The sequence below is a fragment of the Tetrao urogallus genome (assembly GCF_951394365.1).
Source record: "Tetrao urogallus genome assembly, chromosome: 6".
NCBI lineage: Eukaryota > Metazoa > Chordata > Aves > Galliformes > Phasianidae > Tetrao > Tetrao urogallus.
In genome coordinates this window covers 16080343-16103763 of record NC_136819.1, presented here as the reverse complement: position 1 = coordinate 16103763, position 23421 = coordinate 16080343, and the positions used below count along the sequence as shown (strand labels likewise).

The 23421-nt window shown below is 41.2% G+C and overlaps 1 protein-coding gene across 1 annotated transcript; it reads left to right on the top strand.

Moving 5' to 3' along the window:
- Positions 1–1105: 1105 nt before the first annotated feature.
- On the top strand, positions 1106–21609 carry PHRF1 (PHD and ring finger domains 1; the record flags this gene model as incomplete). The annotated part of the gene is made up of 17 exons (XM_079537608.1): positions 1106–1199; positions 1536–1658; positions 3054–3283; positions 4164–4247; positions 5113–5234; positions 7248–7345; positions 8021–8193; positions 9134–9263; positions 9573–9709; positions 10466–10653; positions 11510–11629; positions 13423–13577; positions 14215–16998; positions 17681–17832; positions 18368–18628; positions 19646–19774; positions 21475–21609. The coding sequence occupies exons 1-17, from the start codon at positions 1109–1111 to the stop codon at positions 21607–21609; spliced, it is 5112 nt and encodes a 1703-aa protein (XP_079393734.1). The 5' UTR covers positions 1106–1108.
- Positions 21610–23421: the final 1812 nt, after the last annotated feature.

Here is a 23421-nt window from a genome sequence, read left to right as displayed (position 1 = left end):
TGCATTCTGAAGGCTCTGAAAAGCAGTTGTGCTACGTGGCTGAAAAAGGGAGTGGATGAGTGAAGATCTGCATCAAGAGCACTTTAATAAAACATACTGTTTTGTTCCAAAAAAGATTTCAATATGCAAGCTGTGTAATGCAGAGCAGAGAGTGGGAGAAGAAGTGTTTGGATTCTTGTGCAAACGTAGCAAAGAAGTTTCAGCGTCTTTTTCTTAGTAAGATATGACAGCCAGCTTTGTAAATGCCACTTGATTGCATTAATCCATGATTTGTTTATAGAGCAAGCGGTCTTTACAGTGATCCTTCTTTCTTAATGCTTTGTAGCATTGTATATTAAAAGCTGTGCTTTGATCATCATTATGAATTTGGATCATGAGGCATCTCTCAGTACCTGTCATCTTTTCTGCTGGTCTCTCCTAGTGCACAGCAACTGATTTGATTGCATTAATATGCACCCAGTGAAGTCTGCTCCTTTCTGTAGTTGCGTTCTCTGAGACTTTCTTATTCCTTGACAGAGCTGTGAAAAGGTCCCTTTAGAGGAAGACCTAAAGTGCATCATCTCTGTTCTTGTTCTGTTTGAATGGAGCATTTTGGTTGGGAACATGAACCTGTCATTGTGTTAGGCCTCGTTCAGAGGGTGAGTTAACCTCTGGTGTCTTTCAGTACTGCTCTTTACAAGCAGTACACAGGATGGTTTCACTGTTTGCAGGCTTTCTTTTCCTCCTTCCATTGAGTTACGCTATTTTGATTCTGGTTATGCAGTTTAGAGTCATTCAGGAGTCCAAGCTCTAATCTTTCATCTGAACTGAGTTGTACAGGGAGCGGGCTTCAGCTAGCACTAAAACATCACTCAGAGATGAATGCTTACTGTAGGCACCTCTGATTTGAAACTGGGAGCACTAATCGGTGACTTTTGTCCTCCTACTCTGGCTAAGGGCTGCTGCAAGCAGTCTTTGCTGTAGCACCGTGTCCTTTTTACTGTTCACAGTTCTGCAAGCACATTTGCTGGCTGCTCTTTGCTGCACTGTTGCTTGCTGTGCACGTTCAGTGGTCATGGCCTCACTGACGTCTGCTTTCTTACAGGGAGTGGATCTCCAATGTCCTGCCATGGATGATGATAGCCAGGATGAACTGATAAACAAGAATGCCGCGCTAGGCAAGGGCAGAAGGCAAAGTCTAGCATTCCTCAGTGAAACAGGTAAATGCAGCCTCTCTATGCATGCACATTTCTAGTTCTAGGGCTGAGAATGCCCTTTCTTAACCTTCAAAAAGAAGTGAAGGTATATTTGTGACAGTTTGTTTCTTTTTTTCCAAAGAAGTTTTGTTTTACTTTCTAAATGCCCGTGTCTCAGACTGCTCTCGTGCTTCCGTTAAGTTCCTCAGATCTCCTTACTTTGACACTGCTGAGAAGGTCACTGAGGAAATCTGGATTTTCACTTTTTTATATAACATCCCAAGCAGGGATTCTGGTGTGTCCTTCACTGTTCTACCCATCCACATGTCAAATAGACACTTGCCCTTTTTTCTCCTTAAGAAAGCAATGGTGGAAACAGTTGTGAGTCAGAAGGTGATACTGGAAGTGAGGAGGAAGAAGATGACACTGAGGAAGAGGGAGGTGAGGAGGACAAGGAAGAAAGTGAAGATGAAGAATTAGAAGGTATGTGCATAACAAATACATTTTTTTTCAATAATTGGAAGAAGAGTGGGATGAAAGTTTTTCTTCCAGACAGTAACCGTGACATGTAAATCTGCAGGTGTTGCTGTGTTAGGGTATTGGCCAGTGCCTCAGTAATAAATAAATAAGGGATATTCCCCTGTATCTAGGTTTGTGAAGTGTTTATGTGTTTGAGAACAACCCACTGGCCAAAATGATGTAATTGCAATCAGTAGGAATGACTAACAGTTGAGGGGTTCCCAGGGTGAGTCGAAAAAGATTGAAGTTACAGCAATGGCTCTTCTTTTTTCCACTTACAAAAAGTATGCTTGGTTCAGTTTGCTTTGGAGCTTTAAAATGAATATTGTGATAGGGAATTTTGGGAATAAATTATGATTCCTCTTAAGGCTTGGCAGGAGGGAGGAAGGTGACTTAATTTTTCTTAAGTAACATCCCCATTCACTTATTAAGCTTATTAATTTGACTGAAAACCTGGAGTGTGGATGCATATGCTTCTGAATCTGCTTCACTCAAATTATCATTTGGATAGATAGAAACTGTTTTTCATTGTATCTTGAAGGTAACTTGGGTACAGTTTTCCAAGTTACTAATTGAACAGTCTGGTTCTGGAAAGTTGATGCTAGGTGCCAGGAAGCTTTATTAGTTCATCTTTTAGAATAATCATGTTTTCAATCAGGAAAAATTCATAGAAAACACAAGGGCTGTACTTTTTGTTGTTGGTGTTTTTTTTTTTTTTAAGCTTTTTACATAACTTCTCACTCTTGAAAATGGCTACTTCCCAGGTTTTAGGGAAAGACACGTCTGTATTTTGTACTAAACATGAAAACACCTCTCTGTAATGCCTGAGTGTCTAAAATGAGTTTCACTCAAACTCAAATTTATTTAAGCAGTTTCCAGCTAGATATCCTAATTCCTTTGATTGCTATTTATTTGTGAAATCTTTACCTGTTCCACAGGTAAGTATAAATTGCTGCTGCTTGTTCTCTGGAGTGTCTGTTAACCAGAAGAAATGTTGGATGGGTGATAATTGTGCTTTTAACTTCCATGGTATCCTGAAGCATCCTCCTCTCTCGGTATTGTGTTCATCTCTTGTTTTTCTGTTGCCTGTCCTTCTAACATCTTGCAAGACTAGTTATGTTTCAAGGCTTTTTTTTTTTCTTTCCTTCCAGAGTAATATATTCCTTTTTAGTGGTGGGATTTAGGGAGGGAAAAAAAGAATAGAAAGCAGCAGAAACCATTACCTTGAGCTGGAAGGGCTGTACTTTGTCCTTGACTTACTTGGAATTCTCTAGAGTAATATTCCCCACCCTGCCCTTGCTGCCCCTTGCTGAAGCCCCACAGCATGTGAAAGCTGTTTTTTGTCTCTCACTTTTTAAGACTGTGAAGATGATGATGAAGAGGAAGAAGAGGAAGAAGCTGAGGCTGCTGTGGAGGGAATGGCCAGTCCTCTCAAATTAAAGCCACACATGAATGGAGTGAACATCTCCTCTGATGAGGATGGTGAAAACTGCCCTATTTGCCTCAACACATTTAGGGATCAGGCTGTAGGGACTCCTGAGAACTGTTCCCATTACTTCTGCTTGGACTGCATAGTGGAGTGGTCAAAGGTGAGCTGTTTTGTACTTCATTTCCTGCATCTTTCTGATGTGTTCTGATCTCTCTGATTATATTTTCTGCTTCAGTGAGAACAGATCATGTAATGTTTATATTTGCTTTCTTGAGCTTTTTCCACATAGGTTACTGTTTTACTTGTTAGGATTCAGAATTGTGAAGCATGGATCTGTTTCTTGCACCCATCCTGATATGTTCTATTCTCTGAAAGCTGCCATACCATGAGCAAGTGCATTTCTAGACATCTAAAAGTCTTGGTTTTAAATCAAGACATCAGTAGTATTGGTTTTCTGTGTTTATAGTCGTATATAGCTCATTAAATTCTGAGCTGTGAGGATCAGAGTTTGTTGCAACAGTGAACACTTATACAAAGGATAGATATGGAGGATGACTAAATGAGCAGTTTGCTATGAATTCAGTCTTTTTCAAAGTTACATGCCACCTGCTGTAGATTCAGTAATCAAAGTCCAATAATTTTGATGATTCAGACTTAGTTAAATGGGCTTGCAAGTAATTTTGAGTAATTGCTCATTCTTCTGGAAAAAATAGTGTCCTAAAATGTGAACTGTGTTTCAAGGCCATGTTTGGAAGAACTGTGATGTTCCTTTAGCAATTGAATGCTGATTAAATGACTTCAATTCTATTAATAAAAGCTTTGTGGAAAGTTCATATTTCCTCTGTTACAACAGTGTGTTTGTAAACCAGATAAGTTAAATTTAAGTGCTTAAAATGCTCACTACATTCATTTAATGCTTATTATATGAATAATTGAAAACTTGCTTTCTAGAAATTGATTCAAGACTTCTTCATTAATTGCGTGATGAAAATGGTTGTTTTTTTGTTGTGGTTTTTTTTTTTTTTTTTAATTATGTCTAGAATGCAAACTCTTGTCCAGTGGATCGAATCCTCTTTAAGTACATCAGCATTCGGGCACATTTTGGTGGTAAAGTCTTAAAAAAGGTAAGCTTTCTATTCTGGTAAACCAAACAAGGGGTATATTGCCACTAAACAGCTGTTCAAAGTCTTACCTTTTCAGCATGTCTGATACTTGGCAGCTGGATGAATTCTTTCCTATTTTGAGATTGCCTTTTAAGGAGCTGTTATAGGTTTGGGTTTTTTTCCTGTTTAATCACATTTCCTACATTGTTATGTGTGGAAACTTGGTGTTGGCTTTGAAGGGAAAAAGGATTGTTTGCATAACTGCATTTTTTGTATGATGGATGTTTGACTCTAAGGTGCTCTGCATCCATAAACCACTTTGTACAGGGAAGATGCCCAGCATAGTGCAAGTACTGCTGTAATACAGATAAGATCAGTGTAGGTTAATCATGATTGATCTGTTCTTTATGGCTTCCTACCAGCTCTGTTGTGTAGCAGTTGGCTTTGTAAGGGGAGAGAGGAGCCTGCAGTCAAACTCTTACAGGCACAGGTTGAGTCTGGTGATGGTTACTCACCATGAGGAATACTGAGGAGCTGTCATTGCCTTATTATTAATCAATATCTGAAACATATTGGTATTTAGAGGACATCCTTGCTCTCATTTGTTTTCTCTTTGGATTCTTTTTTTCTTTGAGTACTTTTGATCTTATTCAGGAGTTTTGACTTCTTAAAATAGTTTTCTGTGGTTGTCAGTGTCTGACAATAGACAGTTCAATAGATCTCTACTAGTGTTTGCTGTGTTCAGTGATCTTAATTGAAGGTTCAATTTGTGCAGCAGCCATTTTGCTTAATTCATTTGTAGATTTCGCTGGTGTTACTGCTGGTGTGACAGCAGATATTAGAAGTGGCATGTTCTGCATTTCATATGAATTTCTCTTTTATTTAGATTCCTGTTGAGAACACAAAAACTCAGGATAGTGAAGGAGAGGATGATCCAACCTTTTGTGAAGTATGTGGCAGAAGTGACCGAGAGGATCGCCTGCTGCTGTGCGATGGCTGTGATGCAGGGTAAGATGCACTGAAATGAATACAGCACCTGTGTGGCTGCAGAAAGTACTGCAGGGCTAGCCAGTGTTGGGTCAGCAGGCACCATCTGCTCGTTGGATTGCCCCTTGCTGCTCTCCTCAGCCTTGTCCTGTGGCCAGACTTACATCTGTATATTTAGCACAGACATCCCCATGATGTGATGCATCCTTCCCTGGCTGTGTAGTTGTAGAGGGAGCAGGTTTCCTGCATGGATGATGTAGGTGTGTTCTCCTGTTTTGATGTCTGCAGTTGCGTGATCTGATCTGCTGTCAACTGGTTGAAGATAATTGTGTTCACCCATGCAGTGCATGGGTGCATGAGGGAATGAACACCTACATCATTTATGCCTCCTTAAGGGAGTACCTGACTTGTTCCTGTTCACTAGGCTTTAATGCTGTGTGTAAGAGCTCAAGATAGACAGTTTGCATTATGTTTTGATGTCCTTTCTTTGTAGCCACAGCTATTAAATTATTATGTTCTTCTTGCTGTGTCTACCTGACAGGTTTGAGTGTGATTTTGAATCTATGATCTTCTGCTAGAGTTTAAACTTAAACACTGTTTGAATCAGTCTTGCAGCATTGTCAGTTTGATGTCAGAAGTCAGTGATGGAATAAAATGAGATACTTGTTTGAATGAATAGGTAAAATAAGCTCTTAAAAATCTTTTTTGCTGAGCTTACTAGAGAGCCTGTGGGAGGTAAATGAGCAGCTGTATTCTCTCTGTGGGCTTTTTTGTGTTGCTACAGGGTATGATTAGAGCATCAGGTGAATGCTCCTTCCCTTTTCTTTGTCCTGTGGCAATTGCAGTGTGTTATCAGGCAGTGAGTGAGTGAGTTTTGGCATGGGAGGTGAAGCAGAGAACTTCACTCTTTATACTTTGAGATTTGGCATCGTGCTAGATCAGAAGTAATATGATGTTTTCGTGTTCTAGAAAAAATGCTTAGAAATGCTGCTAATTGAAGCTGAAGCTCTTACTTGAAGCCTATGCCTCGCAGTGTTCCTTGGCTAAGGATCTTGGTCTCAGCACTTAGTTTTCATGGGAGGCATTTCATTTATTGGGAAGTCTTCAGCAGCGTAATTTGAACACGAGTTGCTTCAGATCTTTTGTGCTATTGATGTGTGTTGCTTTGTGTGTTTTTTTTACTGCCTGAAAACAGAATTGAACAAATTAAGCAATCAAAGTTGGGTAATGTTAAGAGGCTTTCCTGGACACCTTCCCTTTAAGTGGTTGACAAGGCTAGTTACTCAGCATGTTGGGTAGAGAACAATTCAAAATGCCTGAGGGAGCATCCCACTCTCTTATTTCCCTTTGAGATTTGTTGAGGATGAGCACAGTCCTCTGTAAGACAGCATTTCAGAGTCCAGTGGTTAGCCTCCATTCTGCAAGTGGCAGTGTGGAGCCATGCAACTGAGCAGCTATTTCACGTGGTTATAGAGGAATTCTTATCACTAATTGTTTCCTTAATCAGCTGAGATGTATGTAGAATTGAATGCATTTATTCAACCTAAGGCATTGCAGATGACCTGTGGCTAGTTATGCAAAGTAAAATGTTCAAGAAAATATCAGTGATAATACCACACTGGTTCTCAGGAAATTGATGCTGTTTCCAGATTGTCTTGTCACCGATTCAATGACTTCTTTCCTTTCTCTTCACTTTGTCCAGTTTGGGCTTTGATTGCACATTTGTTGCAGTCTGTGTTCAAATGGCAAGCAATATTCTGCATGGTGAGGGAAAGACTCTTTTCTGAATGTTTTTGAGCCTTAAGTGCTCAGAACACAGTCTGGAATTACAGACCATCATGCACCTAGCAGTAATGTTGTTTCTCTGGAGATTGATAGGAGCAGATATGTGGACCACAGTATCAAGTTTGGGAAATAGTTTCTGCACTTAGGATTATTGCCTTATTTGGGATGTGGATAGACATTAAAAAGCTCTTGTCCTTTGGTAAGGAGCACATTGTTTGATTTGGTTATTCATTTATTTTCTTTTTCGAGGTATCATATGGAATGCCTTAATCCACCTCTGAGTGAAGTCCCTGTAGATGAATGGTTCTGTCCAGCCTGTGTTCCCATGGGTGTCGATGCTTCTGCAGGTAAGGATTTTGGCGTTGTTCATTAAAAGTAAGTGTTTTCCTCCTGATTTAAATGCTGTGAGGCATGTGGCCTTTTGAAGTCATGTTTAACTCCTGGGTTGATGCATTTGAAAATAATTGTTAGGCATTCTGTCCTTGAAACTCTTGACTGAATCATAGAATGGCCTGGGTTAAAAAGGACCACAATGATCATCTAGTCTCAACCCCCTGCTATGTGCAGGGTCACCACCTGCCAGACCAGACTGCCCAGAGCCGCATCCAGCCTGGCTTTGAATGCCTCCAGGGATTGAGGAGGAGTTCTGGTAATAACTGTAGATCAAAATCTTAAGAAACTCCACATACTGTACATTATAAGCAGTCTTCAACTTTCCTGAGGCTAGCCCTGGGCTTCAGAATGGTTGTGTTGTATTACACTGAAAGTAATTTATTAACACTCTGACCCGAGATTGCTAAAGTAACAGTGCTTTCTGACACTTAGAAATTCTTGTTTCTCTATAACAACCTGCAGCAGTGTTGGTGTTGTCTGTGTTCATTTCTCTTTGAGAAGATCACATCCATGTTTGAAGGCAATTGAATTTAGGAAAGGGAACACAAACATATTTTTTTTTTGTCCAAAGTTCTGGAAATGCTTTCACCTGTAGGAAGAAAAGTGACCTGGACATCTTTTCTTTCAAGATGCAGATCATGTGAGTGAAGAAGAGGTTGCTGCACTCATGGCTGATGTTACTCCTACCACTAGCAGGCTACGTCCTCATGTCCGAACCCGAGCTATAGCCAGGACTCGGCAGAGTGAGCGAGTTAGGGCAACAGTGAATAGAAATCGAATCACAACTGCACAGCAAATTCAGGTACTTACAAATATTTGCTCCTGAGCTTCTGGAAGGATTTTGTACAAGAGCTGACATAAGTCCCCACGTTAAGTAGCTGATCTGTCTGAGCGTTGACTGTCCATAGCAAAATAATCAGGAGCTGTGGAGTGTTGGGAGGGGGTGGTTTTTATGTTTGTTTCAGATTTGTCATCAAAATCACTATAATAGGAGAGAACTTTTGTAGCAAAACCCAAATTATCTGAATTGGAGCTCTAAACACAGTCTGAAGTAGGTGCCTTTGGTTTTTATCATATCCATGAATGGAGAGGAGGGTTAGGGACATTCTAGGAATATGATTGGCATGAGTATGGCCAATGTAATGCAGCTATTCAGAAAAACCTCTTTCCAACCGAAGAACTGATGCTTCAGAATGCATACGAGTGTGTGTAGAGAAGAAGAGGAATTTGAAACTTTGAAGGAACAGCCCTTGCTTATCACAAGGAAGTGGTGCTCTGAAGATGAACTCGCACCTACCATTTCAGTGAGTTTTCTGAAGAGGGAAATTGAAATGCTGCTGCTAGTGGTACTGCCTCTGCCTCTGGGCACATTTACCTGAGTATTAAAGAAGGAGGACTTTAAGATGGGGAGCACATACTGCTTTGACTTTCAGTATTTGCTCATCGTGCTTTGTTTGATGAACCAAAGGTCTGTTCAGTGGACTTGGAAGTTCTTCTGTGCAGCTGTACACTCTTTGCAGAGTCAGTGTTAGGATAGAAAAGACCTGTAGTGATGAAGGAGTTGGAAGGGCAAGGTCAGGTTCTCCTTCATGTAGTAATCAGTAGGTGAGAAAAGTGACGTAAGTGCTTTACTGGCGTTTTAGTTTTTCATGTTTCTCATTTGAATCTCAAATTGCATTTGTAACCAACTTGCTGCTGATCTTAAGCTGCCTGTATCATGTATCTTCTAATCTCGCACACAGCACGTGCCAAGGTACCTCATGTCCTCTCTGCTGGATGAAACAATTGAGGCAGTTGTAGCAGGCTTAAACACAGCCATCTACCAACGTCCTCTTACCCTGCAAGCTCCTGCTAGACAGAAGAGAAAAACAGGTAAGAGCATCAGGAGGCTTCTATGGCTTCCATCTGCAAGAATAAAATTTGAGAGGAAAGGAGCTCGAATCATACAAAATACTTTAGAGCAGCTGTATGCTATCACACCTGTGCACGTAAATACATGACTTTTTATTCAAAAGCATCATTTAAAATCTAATGATTTCACTTCTTCTGTTTTATGCAGTGCAGCACACTGTAGATCACTTTGAGCTGCTTTGTATACTCCAAGAATATGAGAAGGAGAGTATAGGGAACAATGCAGCACCAGCACTTAGCCAGATACTTGGTTGTCTTGTGTCCCATCAGGTAGGAGGAGGAAAGCAGCAGGCAAGAAAAGAACTCAGACAAAATCTTCTGGGAAGAAAACGTCGGGGACACAGGTGAAGAGACGCAAGCGTTTGATGAAGAAGAGAAGAGGAAAAAAGATAAGAGTAAGATCACGTGTGAGTTTCTGCCAGTATCAGGATCCACTGACTTTCTGCCACTTAATTTATAAAAGCATTATTAGATGGTATTAAATGTAAAAATACCGTCTTGTAGTGGTAGTGGGTAGATTTTTCTTTTTTTCTGATGGAAATATCTGTAGAATGTGTACTTCAGAAAAGTGGTTTGACCTAGAAATGAATTGCAACTTCTAAGCAGGCCTGCTGGATTAGCTGACAAATCCTGGTACCTGAACTGTAGGGATCGTGCTGAAGGATGTCCCACAGGCTTCGTGTTGTGCTCTTGCCATAAAGCTCTAGAGTTTCATCAGTATTCATGCAAGCTCAGTTAAATTTTCACCACCCGTCCTTTTTAACAAGCTATGGATACTTGTGTCTGTGTTGCTGCAAATCCAGTTAATCAGATATAAGGGCTCTCTAAATCCTTTCAGTTGTGGTTGGTGTCCTGATAGGAACTACACTGGGTACTCTGACAACTCGACTGTTGTCCTCAGCCATCTTAATGGGAATGTACATCCTATGTACAGAGCTGATGATTTTCAGTGACAGTCTTGTAGAAGTTTAACCTGTCTGGTCACTGAAGTTAATACGTGAAGTGAAATCTAGGCCACGGTTAGATGTTCCACAAAGTTTTTGAAAGCAAATGGATGGATGTCATTTCTATTGATGGTGGTAACCTGGTCACTGTGCTTTGGCTAAGTGAAGAATTTGTACCTGCCTTGAACGTACAAATAACCTGTCTTTGCATCTGTGCAGGTAAAAAATGAGGTTACTGCTCGCTCCCGCATTGCAAGAACGCTTGGTCTTAGTAAACCTGTGCGAGGGGCCTCACTTCCTTCCATGCACAAACCAATGGAGCCCTCGCTTGGTCTGATGAGAGCAGATATTGGTGCAGCTTCTCTGTCTGTGTTTGGAGACCCGTATGAATTGGATCCTTATGAAGGGTAAGACATCCTGAGTGTACGAGACTGTAATCCAAAGATAATTTTACAAGTCTTGAGTTGTTTGTACATATGCAGGGATGTATTTGTATCTTCACGAATGTTTGAAACCTGGGATATTTTGAGACTTCTAACAGTTCGAGTACTGGGTTATATTTTAGAGAAAAGCTTGTGACTTTGTGCAAAGAGTGTAAATGTCACATCTGAAAATAGCTTTGGATACACAGTTTACAATAATGTAATGCTGTACTTGTTCTTTCTTCCCTCCTTGGCCAAGTTGCTGAGCTCTTAAAGAATCAGCCTTCTTAAAACAGGTTTACTGAAATGGTAAGCCTCGTGAAAATCTTTCCTAAGATCTTCAGATTCCAGCCTTTGAGTAATATCTCAGGAGTCAGGTGCTAATAATTCTTAGTTTATTCAAATATAACAGCATTCTTGTTATTCAGAGAACAGTAAATTCATGTAGAATTAGGTGGAGCTGTGAAATTTTTGATGCTGCTTCTTTCCTGTTCCTTTCTCCAGGTGCTTTAAATTCTGGAGAAATCTTAGTATACCATAATTTGTATTAGTCTTAAGCTCTGCATTTTGGAAGTTACCAAATTTCCTACTGAGCAAACCTTTTTGTCAGTCTTTTGGAAAGAAACTACGCATCTAATACTTTAAAATTAAACACCTACGTTTGAATCTTTCTTTTGTTAGGCAGTTCTGCTTAGCAACGGGAAAGAGATAGATGGCACAGGTCTTTATGTATCATCATAAAACAGCTAATACTCTCTTGGCACATGCATTGTAATGGTGTTATCCAGTTCATCCATTTGGCAGTAATTTGGAGGTTTGTGTATGTTCAATCTACCCACAGTAATGAAGAGGTTCCAGCAAATCCAGATTCACCACTGAGTGCCAAGAGGAGAGTTCTCTCCCAGTCAGCATTGAGGTCTCACCGTCCTGTAGCTAGACCTGTTTCTGTGGGACTTCCCAGGTAAAATTCCATCAACTGTTTCTTCTGTTTTGTTCTTTTTAATTGTGCCATGAGTCAACAAGTGATCATTCTGATCTAACATTTTTCTTACCATGTGTATTTTGAAAAATGCATAGACAATGCACATGGGTAAATAAATAACCACAGCATTTTAGACAAAAATTACTCTTTTATATATCGAAGGCCCCACATGTATTTTTGTGTAATAGCACTTACAGCTCTTAACTTTCCCACTGAGATTTCAAATTGATATTTTCACCCTGGTCTCTCTTTTACTTTGAAGTTTAGATGTAAAACAATTGCTCCCTTATTTAAGAGGGCAGAGGAAATGAGTTGCACGTCCAAAGGAGAGAATAGGAGAGAATGAGGGATGTACTTGCATCACCCATTTCCTATGCTGTTTGTTGGAACTCAGAAAACTGGAAGAACCTGTTTGAACCTGCAATTCAACAGGTTCTATTAAATTGTTCTGCTCTGCTTTGCTGTCTGACTGGTGTTTTATTTCCTCTACGTGTGTACGTGCATGCACACATGTGCATGAGTCTCCCACTACTAGCCCCAATGGGGTTTCAAGACTGGGGCAGGGAATGCAATGCAGAAAGATAGGGCAAAAGGAGCAGGAGCATGACAGGAAGAAAAGGGTTGAGGAAAACAGCTGGAAACATATCAGCTGAGTCACAGAAAACTGCAAATCTGGGGCAGTTGGAGATTGGGAGAAAAGGAAGCTCATCCTAAATGGTTAAATGTTATAAGAGGTTTACATGGCTGTCTTCTAATCCATCTGACTTAAAGCAAAGATTTGTTCCTTGAGATTAAGATTGTATATGTCTATGATAGCTTGAAGTACTTCTCTTTCCCATCTCTGTCCTGCAGAAAGCCTTCCAGGTAGCTTTGCGTGTCCTCTGGGGTAGTTTAAGTAGCACATTGCTTAGAAGGTAAAAATGTTTAGCTGAAACCCAATTTTTCCAAAGGTTTGATTTGCCTGAACTGCAGTGAGTTTCTTCTTTGCCTTTTTTCTTTTTTTTAATCTTAAATAATAAACAAACAGCAAACCAAACATACCAGCAAACCACTGTAAGCACTCAAACCTTTTAAGTCCTTGAAGACAGGCTTAAATAAAATGAATCCAATAAAAAATAGTAAAATCATGTTTCAAATCCAGAGGAGTTACAGTTAAAACTATATTCTTAAGACGGTGTATGCACAAAGAGTGGTGTTATCCCATGTGTGGGAACAGTGCTGGTTTTCAGTGCAATTCTTTGCTATGCTCCTAGCTACCCTACCAGTAGGCATCTATGTGTCTTCTCCTAACTGATGGCTGACACCGATCTAAGCTGCATAAAGTTTGTGGGGTTTTTTTTACACGGTAGTGTAAGTTTGAGGAGTATGCTTCTGATCCTGTTTTGGTGGGAAGAGGCAGCTGGGATGGAAGTATCTCTGTGAAGTGCTGAACAGTGGCTTGTGCTTCACAAATACATCTTGAATGCTCTAAAAGTTAAATCATGATGCGTAACATGTAAAAACCATCATCCTTAAATAAGATTAGAAGTATTTGCTTAACAGAGGTCTGTGTTACGATTACATGCTTCCTATCTGGTGGTATTCCTGTGGGGATACTCCTTTTTGTCATAGAGATGGGAGCTGAATTACTTTAGTGAAGCCAAAGCTATAAGTGAACTTCTCTGGCTGACCTCTGTTTATGCCCTTGATTTTGGTTTCTTTTTAATGTAATGTGTGTGTATAGAACAAGTGCTGTAAGAGTAAAGGAAATGTAACCCCTCTGAAACATGCAGAAGCAGTGTACCTGCCTTGAGTCCTGATCAAGAAGCAGAAGCTGCTCCTGTGCCTGATCTGTTGGGTAGTATCCTGTCTGGACAGAGCATCCTCATGATGAGTAGTTCTGATGTGGTTATCAACAGAGATGGTTCTCTGACAGCAAAGAAAGCAGGTAAGAGTTTGGCACTTGATATTATAATTAGCCTGTTTGTTTTATCCCTGTCTGCCCTGATCTTATTTCAAAAGTACACGCTGTGTAGTCTTATGCTTTGTACTAAGAAGTAGAGAATTGGGTAGAGCAGAGCAGTCTTAGTACCCTGATCTTCTGTTGTTGGTGATGCCATGCCTGCAAACTATCACTCAGTTCAAAGGGCATGATGAGGGCATTGGCAAGAAGTTTGTCTTCAGAATAGAATACATGCTCTGCAGCTGTGTTTTTCATTGGCATGCTATTCCTTAGAAATACTATACAAATTGAATCTGAGAGCATTATTCTTAAAATTACTACTGATAATGTCCTCTGCTACAGTCATTTTTATCAATCAGCAATTGCAGGATGATTAACACAGATGTAGTTACATCTGAAGAGCAGAATAATTTGTTTCCTGAATATTAGCTGTTACCTCAAGGATGCCATTGTCTGACATTAAACCTTTATCATCTGACCTAATCAGACTGCCTTTTTCCTACGTGATATGTCTACAAGCTAAAGTGGAACTCAGAATAATTAGTTCCATATTTATTTTCATGTCAGGGAAAAATTGTGAAATGTGCCCTGGAAAACTTAATTGTTTGCTTGTATGCCATAGCTCCACTTCACAGAAAATCAGTAAAAGACTCACGAGTGGATGACGGTTCAGGACATAACCCCCAGCTGAGTACAGTGCACTCAGGGACCATGACAGGCAGCTCCATTTCTGGACCTTCTGTTTCTTCGGGGCTGAATACTTACTCTAGACCCACCTCATCAAGCTTATTTTCATCACCTTCACCGAACAGGACTGAGCCTGCAGCAAACCCAGCACAGACTACATCAGAAAGAGCAACTGTAAAATCAGAGTATTCAGTGACACCCAAGGTTGTTCAGACTACTCACAGCGTAGCTAGTCTGAACAGGCATGGCTCCAAGCCAGATGAAATGCCCAGATTTAATGGAAACTCTAAAGACTTTGCACGTACCCATTCATCTTCAAAGCCCCTGTGCTGTAACTTGAATTCTGATTCAAAAGCTGTAACTGTGAGGCAACCATTGAAGCCACCTCCCAGAAGAATTGACATATTTGAGCTTCCCAGGATACCAAAGATTAAAAAGGAAACCAGCAGCAAGCAGGTGGATTCAGAACCCACAGGAAGCCAAAGCTGTGACATTCCCAGCTCCTGTATAACCCAGCTGACTGGCAAAGAGAGCACTAATCAGCTGGGAAAGGGTAGCAGGATGGAAAGTCAGAAGTCAAATGCCAGGGAAACTCAACAACAAACACGTACAAGTGGGGTATCTTTTTCTACCAACGCAAGCATGTATAGCAGCTCTTCACTACTGGGCACTTCAAGAAGCAAAGGCTCAAGTTCTTTTGAGAGTTTTAAAATTAATATTCCTGGGAACACAGGACATTCCAGCAGACTGTCTAACCCAGGATTCTGTAACACCTTCCGCCCTGTGGATGAAAAGGTGCAACAGAAAGAGAGTCCTTCAGCTCTTTTCTCAGTTAAGAAGAAGCAAGTCAAAAGTGAAATATATGATCCCTTTGAGCCAACTGGGTCAGACTCAAGTTCAGCAAGCAGCAGTCCAGAAAGGCTTGGCTCGGGGATCCCGCTAACGAATATTACCAGGACGATTTCCATTGAAAATCCAAAAGTTCAAACATTTCAAACTGTTCGTCGTTTTACCCCTTACACCGTAGAAAATATCTTTGGATCTGGGGCTGAATCTGATGTACCATCTAGTAATACAGAATCTCATGATGATGTGCCAGTAGAAAGTAGAATTGTAGAACAGATTTCTGATACAGAGGAACGAGACAATATGGATGAGGAAGACTTTCTGAGCAGCCCTTGCACTTCATCTGTTGTTAAGCAAGTTTCAAATGCAGAGCACTTAAAGGAGGAAGGTGGAGAGGGTCCCGATGTGTTCTTCAATGCTGAAGAATTAATTAGATCTAATATTAATGTGAAACTAGAACCAGATAGTTCATCAAAGAGTGATGGGCAGCAGAAGGTCCAGAAGGCGGAGCAAACAGAGCGGCGATCACGTTCCAGATCCTGTTCAAACTCCAGTTCCCGAAGCAGGAAGAAGGCTAAAAGGAAAAAGGCACTCGTCAAAGAGCGGAAGAGATCCCGATCAGGGTCTAGGGGCAGAGCACATTCAAGGGACCGAAGCTCCAGATCTACCTCTTGGTCAGGTGGAGAAGAGAGCAGTAAAATACACACGTTGAAATCCAAGAGCAGGAGGTCTTCTACTGACCGTTCCAGCAGTCACGAACGATCTAAAAAAAAGAAAATGAAGGATAAAACTAAGGATAAAAAGGCAAAGTCTTCTTGGTCTAGGGAGAGAAAGAAATCTAGGTCGCGTTCAGGTAGTCCTGGAAGTAATTCTGAGTTCTATGAAAATAGGAAGAAGAAAAGACGGTCTCGGTCAAGGTCAAGACGGAGGGGTCGTTCCCGATCAAATAGTATTGAGAGGACAAAGAGGCGGAAACACAGGAGAGACAAAAGCTACGAGAGGTATGATAAAGACAGTAGCTTGAGGTCAAGAGACAGAAAGAGATCAAGATCCAGGTCTCGGGAGAAGAGAAAGTGGAGGTCTCGGTCTCGGTCTGCATCTCGATCGCAAGAGCACAAAAGCAGCAAATCGAAAGAAAAAAGACCACGATCGAGATCGCGATCGAAGGAAAGAAAACGTAAATCAAAGGAAACCTCGCTTCCTCCTCCACCAGAAAAAGAGCAAAGGCCTCCAGCTGAAAACGTACCCAGCTGTCCAGAGCAATCCCATTCCTTCAAACAAGAGCCGAAGGATGAGCTGGTCCTAGAACAGCTTTCCGTAACCATCCAACCAGATGTCAAACTTGAAGAAATGCAGACTGAGACCCCAGTTCAGCAGAGCGAGGCCCAAGAAACTGCAAAGGCAGAGGCCACCTGTGAGGTGGTGGCGAGTGAAATTGCGTTCCCTGCGCCAGAGATCACAAACATTTGTGTTCCTATTGGTAATGTGGATTCTTTTGCTGAAACAGAATTAATGAATACGAGTGATCCAGGACTGCTCGGTAGCTGTAGTAATACAAACCTTGAGATTACTGTTAAAATAGAAAATACTGCGTTATGTCCACCTCTGATGGAACCATCTCCGAAGAAGGAGGTTACAATGCATGCTCAGACCGAGGCTGTGCCAGTTCAAAGCTCCTCTCAAACAGCAGATTGTGTGAGAGAAGTTAAAGATGAGTGCCTTGTGTCCAATGAGAAGCCCAGTAATTTCAGTCAGCCTGAACTGGAGGTGGTATCTCAGGGTCCTGTGTTGAAATCTAAAGCACCTGTCAAGAGAGTTACTTGGAATCTTCAAGAAGAAGAAAGCGGTGTGATGTCTGCTGGAAGAGCTCCAAGTAAGTCTCTTGAGAAAGCAAACAGCAGTCGAAGCAGGCAGTGTAAGGCTTAGGGTGGGGGTGCCTGTTGTCTGAACTGGGATGATCCTGTGGTTCTCAATCCTGGAAGCCTTGTATTTTATGCTTGTTCAATAACAAAGTGAGTCATGCTAATGACGTGGAGAGGACATGCTGTCACTTCCAGAGCTCATCTAGCCGGTGGCAGCTAGGTTGGCTTTGAACCATATACTGCAACCTGATCTCTGAACTGACAGTCTATGCTTTTTATAGTTAACTGGAATGATTTTCCCTCAGAATTTAAGACTTTTCAAAACAGAGTAGTGTTGCACGTCTCTAGCTCGCTCCTGTGAGCTGCGATAAGCCAAAGCTGCTAAGAACAGTCTGACTTGGCTGCCTGTGCTAAGTGTATTGACAAAGCTGTGTGGTTCTCGTGGAAACCCACTAAAAAGCAATTGCACAAGTGGATGATAAGTCCTCTATTATCAGAAGCTTTAAAATGTTAATGATTGCTAAACAAAGTCCTTTATAGACAGCCTTGTTGTTAGATCCTTCATTGGTTTTGGTGGCGTTCTGGGGTGTTTTTTGTTTAATGTACAATTGCTTTGAATCTTTGACCCATGAGGTTTATTTTGTTCTCTCTTTATTTTTTGTTTTTTATTTTTCCCTTCTCTTGGGAACCCAGGGATGCCGTTTTACAAACTTCAGCGAGCAAAAGAAGGGGTCTGGAAAGCAGAGGACTTGAACCAAACATTAAATCAGGTGCAGTTAAATGAGCCTCCTCCAACCAATTATATGATTCCTGAGCCTATGTTTCCTGATCTAGATTCCTCTCAGGTTGGTTCCTATTCTGACAGCCAAGTGTCATGGAAGGCATCCCACCTCATCTGTGCCCTCGTTGTGCAACACCCTCCACTCATGGCAGAGTTGGCCTTCCTCTGTGCATAGTGCATTTCATAAAGCCCATACTCCTCAGCAATCCTCTAATCACTTTATCTTTTAGGTGGCTCTTACAATTGAAGAAGCAAGTTTTCCTTTCATTCTGCACTGTATGTGCAACTTGTGTTTTCAGCACTTGCTTCATTAATGGTTATCTTGTTTGAGAAGCTGTCAGCATCTCGCTGATTGTAATCAGGCTGTAAAATTGGCCCGTTGGCATTAGTCTGTGCCATCAGTCTCTACACTCTCCATCAGTGACACGCTGATTGGGGCTCTTGCTAGTTCCTGGTGCACAGAGGGGAGGACTGTAGCTTTCCTGATTTAAACTAATATTTTCCTGCCTATTTCAGTGGATAAAAGGTACTCTGAAAATCCTCATCTGATGTTCCCTCTTGTGAGTACATGCATTAATGAAATTGTATCTGGTTCACAGGTGTACTGTCAAAATATACCTTTGACACCACCTCTGCCCTCAAGCCTCCCCCCCTACGCACCTGTCAGCCAGCCCACGGTTCAGTTCATCATGCAGGGCAGCCTCCCTGCACTGGGCTGTGTGGCAGGCCAGAGCCTGACTCCGGAGCCAGGCAGCCTGGCTACTGCATCTGAACCAGGAATTCAAGCTGCTTCTGTTGGAAATGAAGAAGAAAAAATCAAAGCACCAAAACCCGAAGTGGATAAAACGAAGAATGAGGAAGTGAGTGAATGCTACCAAGTGGCAAATGCATAACTAGAATTGCATGTGCAACCTGCAGTCCTGTTAATTGAAGATTAGCCATTATTTAGAAATTAGAAGCAGTGCACAAATGAGCTGTTTATTTGAACTTAGTTCATAACTCTTAGAAAACCTTGACATTAAAACGTCTCATACATTCTCACGGTGCTTGAATGCATGAATGTTTGGAAGTCACTCTCAGAAAACCAGAATGTCCAGGCTTCTCCAAACACCTGTTTATTTGGGTTTTTTTTCCTTCTCTCCCTCAGTTTTGAAGTAAACATCAATATGGAGAGGCAGGACTGTATCCTGCTGCTAATCAGCACTAAAAATGCAGAGATAGTAAAATACTCTGGAGATTTTGCAAGTGCTACTCCTTTGCTGCCAGGTTTTGGATTTGCTGTACAGATGATCTGCTCTAAGCTCTCAGTAGATGTTAGCATAAAAACAGTTACTTTGCCAGGTGTTTTATTTTCTACTATAAAGTTAAACTGGTGAAATGATGTCCCCCACTGAACCTTCATTTCTGAGCAGCAGTTTTTAGGAATTTGATCTTACAGAGTAAGTTTTGATGCCGTCTCTTCTCCTTAATTTGTAAGCAACTTTGTAATTTTTAGAGCACTTGCAGAGATAACTGAGGCTTTCTCTGTGTGGCTGTGGCTTGCTGCTTTTAGATTCTGTCACTATTTTGATGGACAGATGTTTACTTCAGAGCTTCCAGAAGGGAAGAAGGAGATGAAGATTAGCAAGCGATGTTATGTTCACTTGTTAAAAGCACATTTTCTGGGACAGAATAGTGTTACACAAAGCAAGGATTCCTCATAGCATGAAGTTGTTTCAAGATTTTTAAAGCAGATCCTTTCAAACTGGTTCTTACATGGTTTTTTGAAAGGTGAAATGAGTATTTTCATTTATGCACTTCTGCATAAGAAAGTAGAGAAAAGTAGATTCAGAAAGTGCTTGCATGCTAGCACATGGTAACAAACTTTTGTTGTGCAGTACATGAAGAAGCTTCACATGCAGGAAAGGGCTGTAGAAGAAGTGAAACTTGCTATCAAACCCTTTTACCAGAAGAGGGAGATTACAAAGGAGGAGTACAAGAACATTCTTCGAAAAGCCGTGCAGAAGGTAAGGTGGCAGCAAAGGGGAGGAGCTGAGCAGTTAATGAAACAGGTGGTGGCCTATCAATTGCACCTGCAAGCTTCAGTCATTGTGCTTAATTAATGTGTGTGATTAAAATAGCAGATCTTTGGACTCTGACATGGTCTCCATGGTCTCGTGAAACACATTAGTTGCTTTAAGCAAGGCTGAGCAGTGCCATTGAGGGTTATCAGACTGTTGCTTTTATAAGTCGCTTTCAGAGGCGTGGATCAGGTGGCTTCAGCTGCCTAGGCTGAAATGTTACACAGCCCGTATTTTGAGTGGAAAAGGTTAAACCTCCTTCATTAAAAACTTCCTCCACATTTGTCAAGCTGCTTCTCCTAGGGTTAAGAAATAGTTTGTTGATTCCTTGGGCACCTGTGATGTCCCTGAACTTTAGAAGAGGGCTTAGCTGTTTGGCTGACGTTGACTTTTGCCTCAAAACTTAGTGCTGACTGGATTGTGGTTTGGAAAAAAAAGTACCTTATCACTAGAAAAATGCATGTTGTCTTGTGAAAGCAATTAATGTTGAGGTCGTTAAATGATACCCTGCAGAACTGTTTTCTCTCTGCCCTGCCTTCCTGATATCGCTGGAAAATTGTCATGAATCAAAATTCCTGAGATAATGACTGCAGTTCTGCACCTTCTCCTGCATGGCGTGTATGAAACACAGATCCAGTTTGCAGAAAAACTGAGCAAAACCAGTTGCTGACGAAGTCACTGAATGCTTGTCTGAACAATGGTTAAGTTTTGAGTTCTCTAGGGGAAAGGGAGCAGATGCTACGTGCCTTAGAATGGGTCCTCAAAATTGGCACATTCTTTGTCTGAGCATTCCTCCCTCTTAAATTATGACACCCCCCCCCCCCCCCCAAAAAAAAAAAAGGGGAAATTAACACTGTGTATTGTGTGGAATTTGCTGGACTATGGCAGTGCAGTTTGGTATGTTAAATAGAAACCACAGGAAAGCCCTGCAATAGAAGTGACTAATTCCGCCTGTGGAGACACTTCTGCACTCAGTGCTCAGTAGGTAAGTGCTGGGGCAATTTCTGCAGTGCTTAAAGTAAAACATTGCCAGTGAGCACTGCTCCACCTATTGCAGTGGCAGAGGTGTGAAAGCACAGCAGCATCCAGCTCTTGGGGCTGGATATTACTTGTGTAGTAGAGGCAAGCTAGGGTTACAGGGCAGCTCTGATTTTGAGAACTTCTTACCTAGTCTTTGGCCGAGCATAACGACTGTGCTGGTGTTCTAATACACTTGTTGTGGCTGCAGTCATACATGTTTCTGTGGAAGTCATTAGCTTGGGCTGTTGTGCCAGGCTGTTCTGACACTTGGATAAATCTGCTCAGTACTTTTCATTGTAACGGAGCAGAGGCTGAACTCTTTAAGACAGACCATGAATTGCAGCAGTTATCATGGATAGGAGTTTGATATGACATGCTCAAGTGCATTTAGACCAAGATATGTTGTACATCTTACAAATAACTACAGAGGATAGACCTACCCTGATGCTGGCTGAGAACTTAATTATCCTTGTTGAGTTGTCTGCTTTGCATGCCCTGGTATGAGGCTCTAGGGCCTTTGCAGGAGTTGGTTCTTCTGGGAAGCTTAGGGTTTCTGATCACTTGTTGTCTTCCTGAGCTGTTGTGATACCTTTCACTGACTGAATCCCTTGTCTAATCCCTCGTAGATCTGCCACAGCAAAAGTGGAGAGATCAACCCTGTGAAGGTAGCTAACCTGGTGAAGGCATATGTGGAAAAATACAAACATATGAGGAAGCATAAGAAGGCTGATGTTGAAGATACTCGTGAAGTGGAAAACTGAGAGCAAGCTTTCAGCCGATGTGACTTGATTTGAACTTGTTTTGGCTGAGAACATTGTTCCAGAAGGAAAAACAGATCTGCAGTAACATCTCATCAAAAACCGATTGCAGAGAAGCAAGTTTATAATAGGATTTATCTGCTGAACCTGCTTTTGAATTGTTTCCATATGGGAATGAGCTTGGAGTTTTGTTTTGTTTTGTTTTTTTTATTACCTATAGATGTAGAACTCAATAACAGTCAAATGCCTCAGACCAGCAGAGTAATTCCAGGAGAAACAAAGAAGAGATTTGTGTTTAGGACTCCCGGATTGCTACAGTTTTCAGGGTTACTTTGATCACATTTTTGGGGCTGTGCACCTGTCTTGCTAAAAGTTTGAAACTGGACACCACTTTTCATATACAGTATATTGAGAGTTATATACTGTTTCCCTTGTGTTTATTTATCAAAATATGGATTGTCTTTAGGAATTTCTGATTTAATACTTGAAATGTGGTATTTTTAGCCTGCTCGATGGTGAGCGAAGCTTTACTCGCTCTGTCATCTGGGGATTGCAGAAATGAGCTAACCTTTATAAATTGACTTCAGAAACACTGCTTGAGGCGTGGTGTTGATTTTCATTCTGTTGGAAGTATCTCGTTAGTGAAAAGTTTAATTTTGGGGAGGGACATTATGTTGCACTTCTGTAAATAATGCACTGATGGCTGGTTTTATGTCTGCCTTTCAGGAAAAAAAAATGAAACAAAAAGCAAACGTTGTGAATTTTCAGTAACAAGCTTGAGGAACAAGAGTGAACTGATGTACAAAGCAGAAATGTGACAGAATTTATAAAGTTATTTTGAATGGTTTTAGTCCTATAGCAGGTGTCATTTGTTTGCCTCTTTCTCTGGCCATTCTGTATAAACATGCACACATTAGGAGTACTCTGTTTCTTGAGGATTGGAGTTGGATAAGTGATTGTTCCTCCTAGGAAGGAGGAGGAGGACTGCTTTTCTTCTCAAGAAGCAGGAGGTCTTGCATGTGTAATAACTTCATCTGGCTTTCTTTAAAAGCACCCCTTGTTCACATGTACTGCAGAGCAACCAATGTTTAAGTGATCCTTTGAAATACTTAGAAATACATTCAACACCTTTCTGCTTTTGCCTGTGTTAGGAAGAGGGAAAGCATTAAACAAGGAAGCTGAAGAGAAGAATTGCCTGTTTCTTTCCAAGGGAACTACATATTGAATATAGCTGGTCTGTTGGAACACTTAGCAGCAGTTCTGAGTGCACATGGAAACTACCTTCTTTGGGGGTAGCCCTGCTGCTCGTCTTACAGAGAAAACAGGCTCTCTGGGATGATTGTTTTATCAAGCACTTTTTCAACCTGTATTTTTCCTGATGAGCATGGGATTAACTCACAAAAAAATAGCGAGGCCCCTCATCTGTTGCTGACATGCCTGACTTTTCTGTGAGCTCTGATCTTCTGACCTCTATCATGAGGTTTCTGAGAGGTTTCTATCTGCATACTTGCATAGTATAATTTTGACTGTGCTGGGTTTGGGCTTTTTGTTTTTATCCCCAATCTGGCCTAGCAAAACACCTCACTGCCACGTTTCAGCATCCTAAGATGTGCTGTTGACAAGCCCAGAGCATTTTGGGGTAGTTTTTCCTGCTCTGTTCTTCAGATGAAAGTATAAATAGAATATGAACAAAGAATTAGTAAGTTCTGGGTTCCTTTGAAAATTTTGGAATGAATCCTCTTTTTTGGCATACTATTCTCCTTAGTACCTCAAGAGAATTTGTCTGGTAGAGAAGTCTTAGTTTTAAAGCTAAAC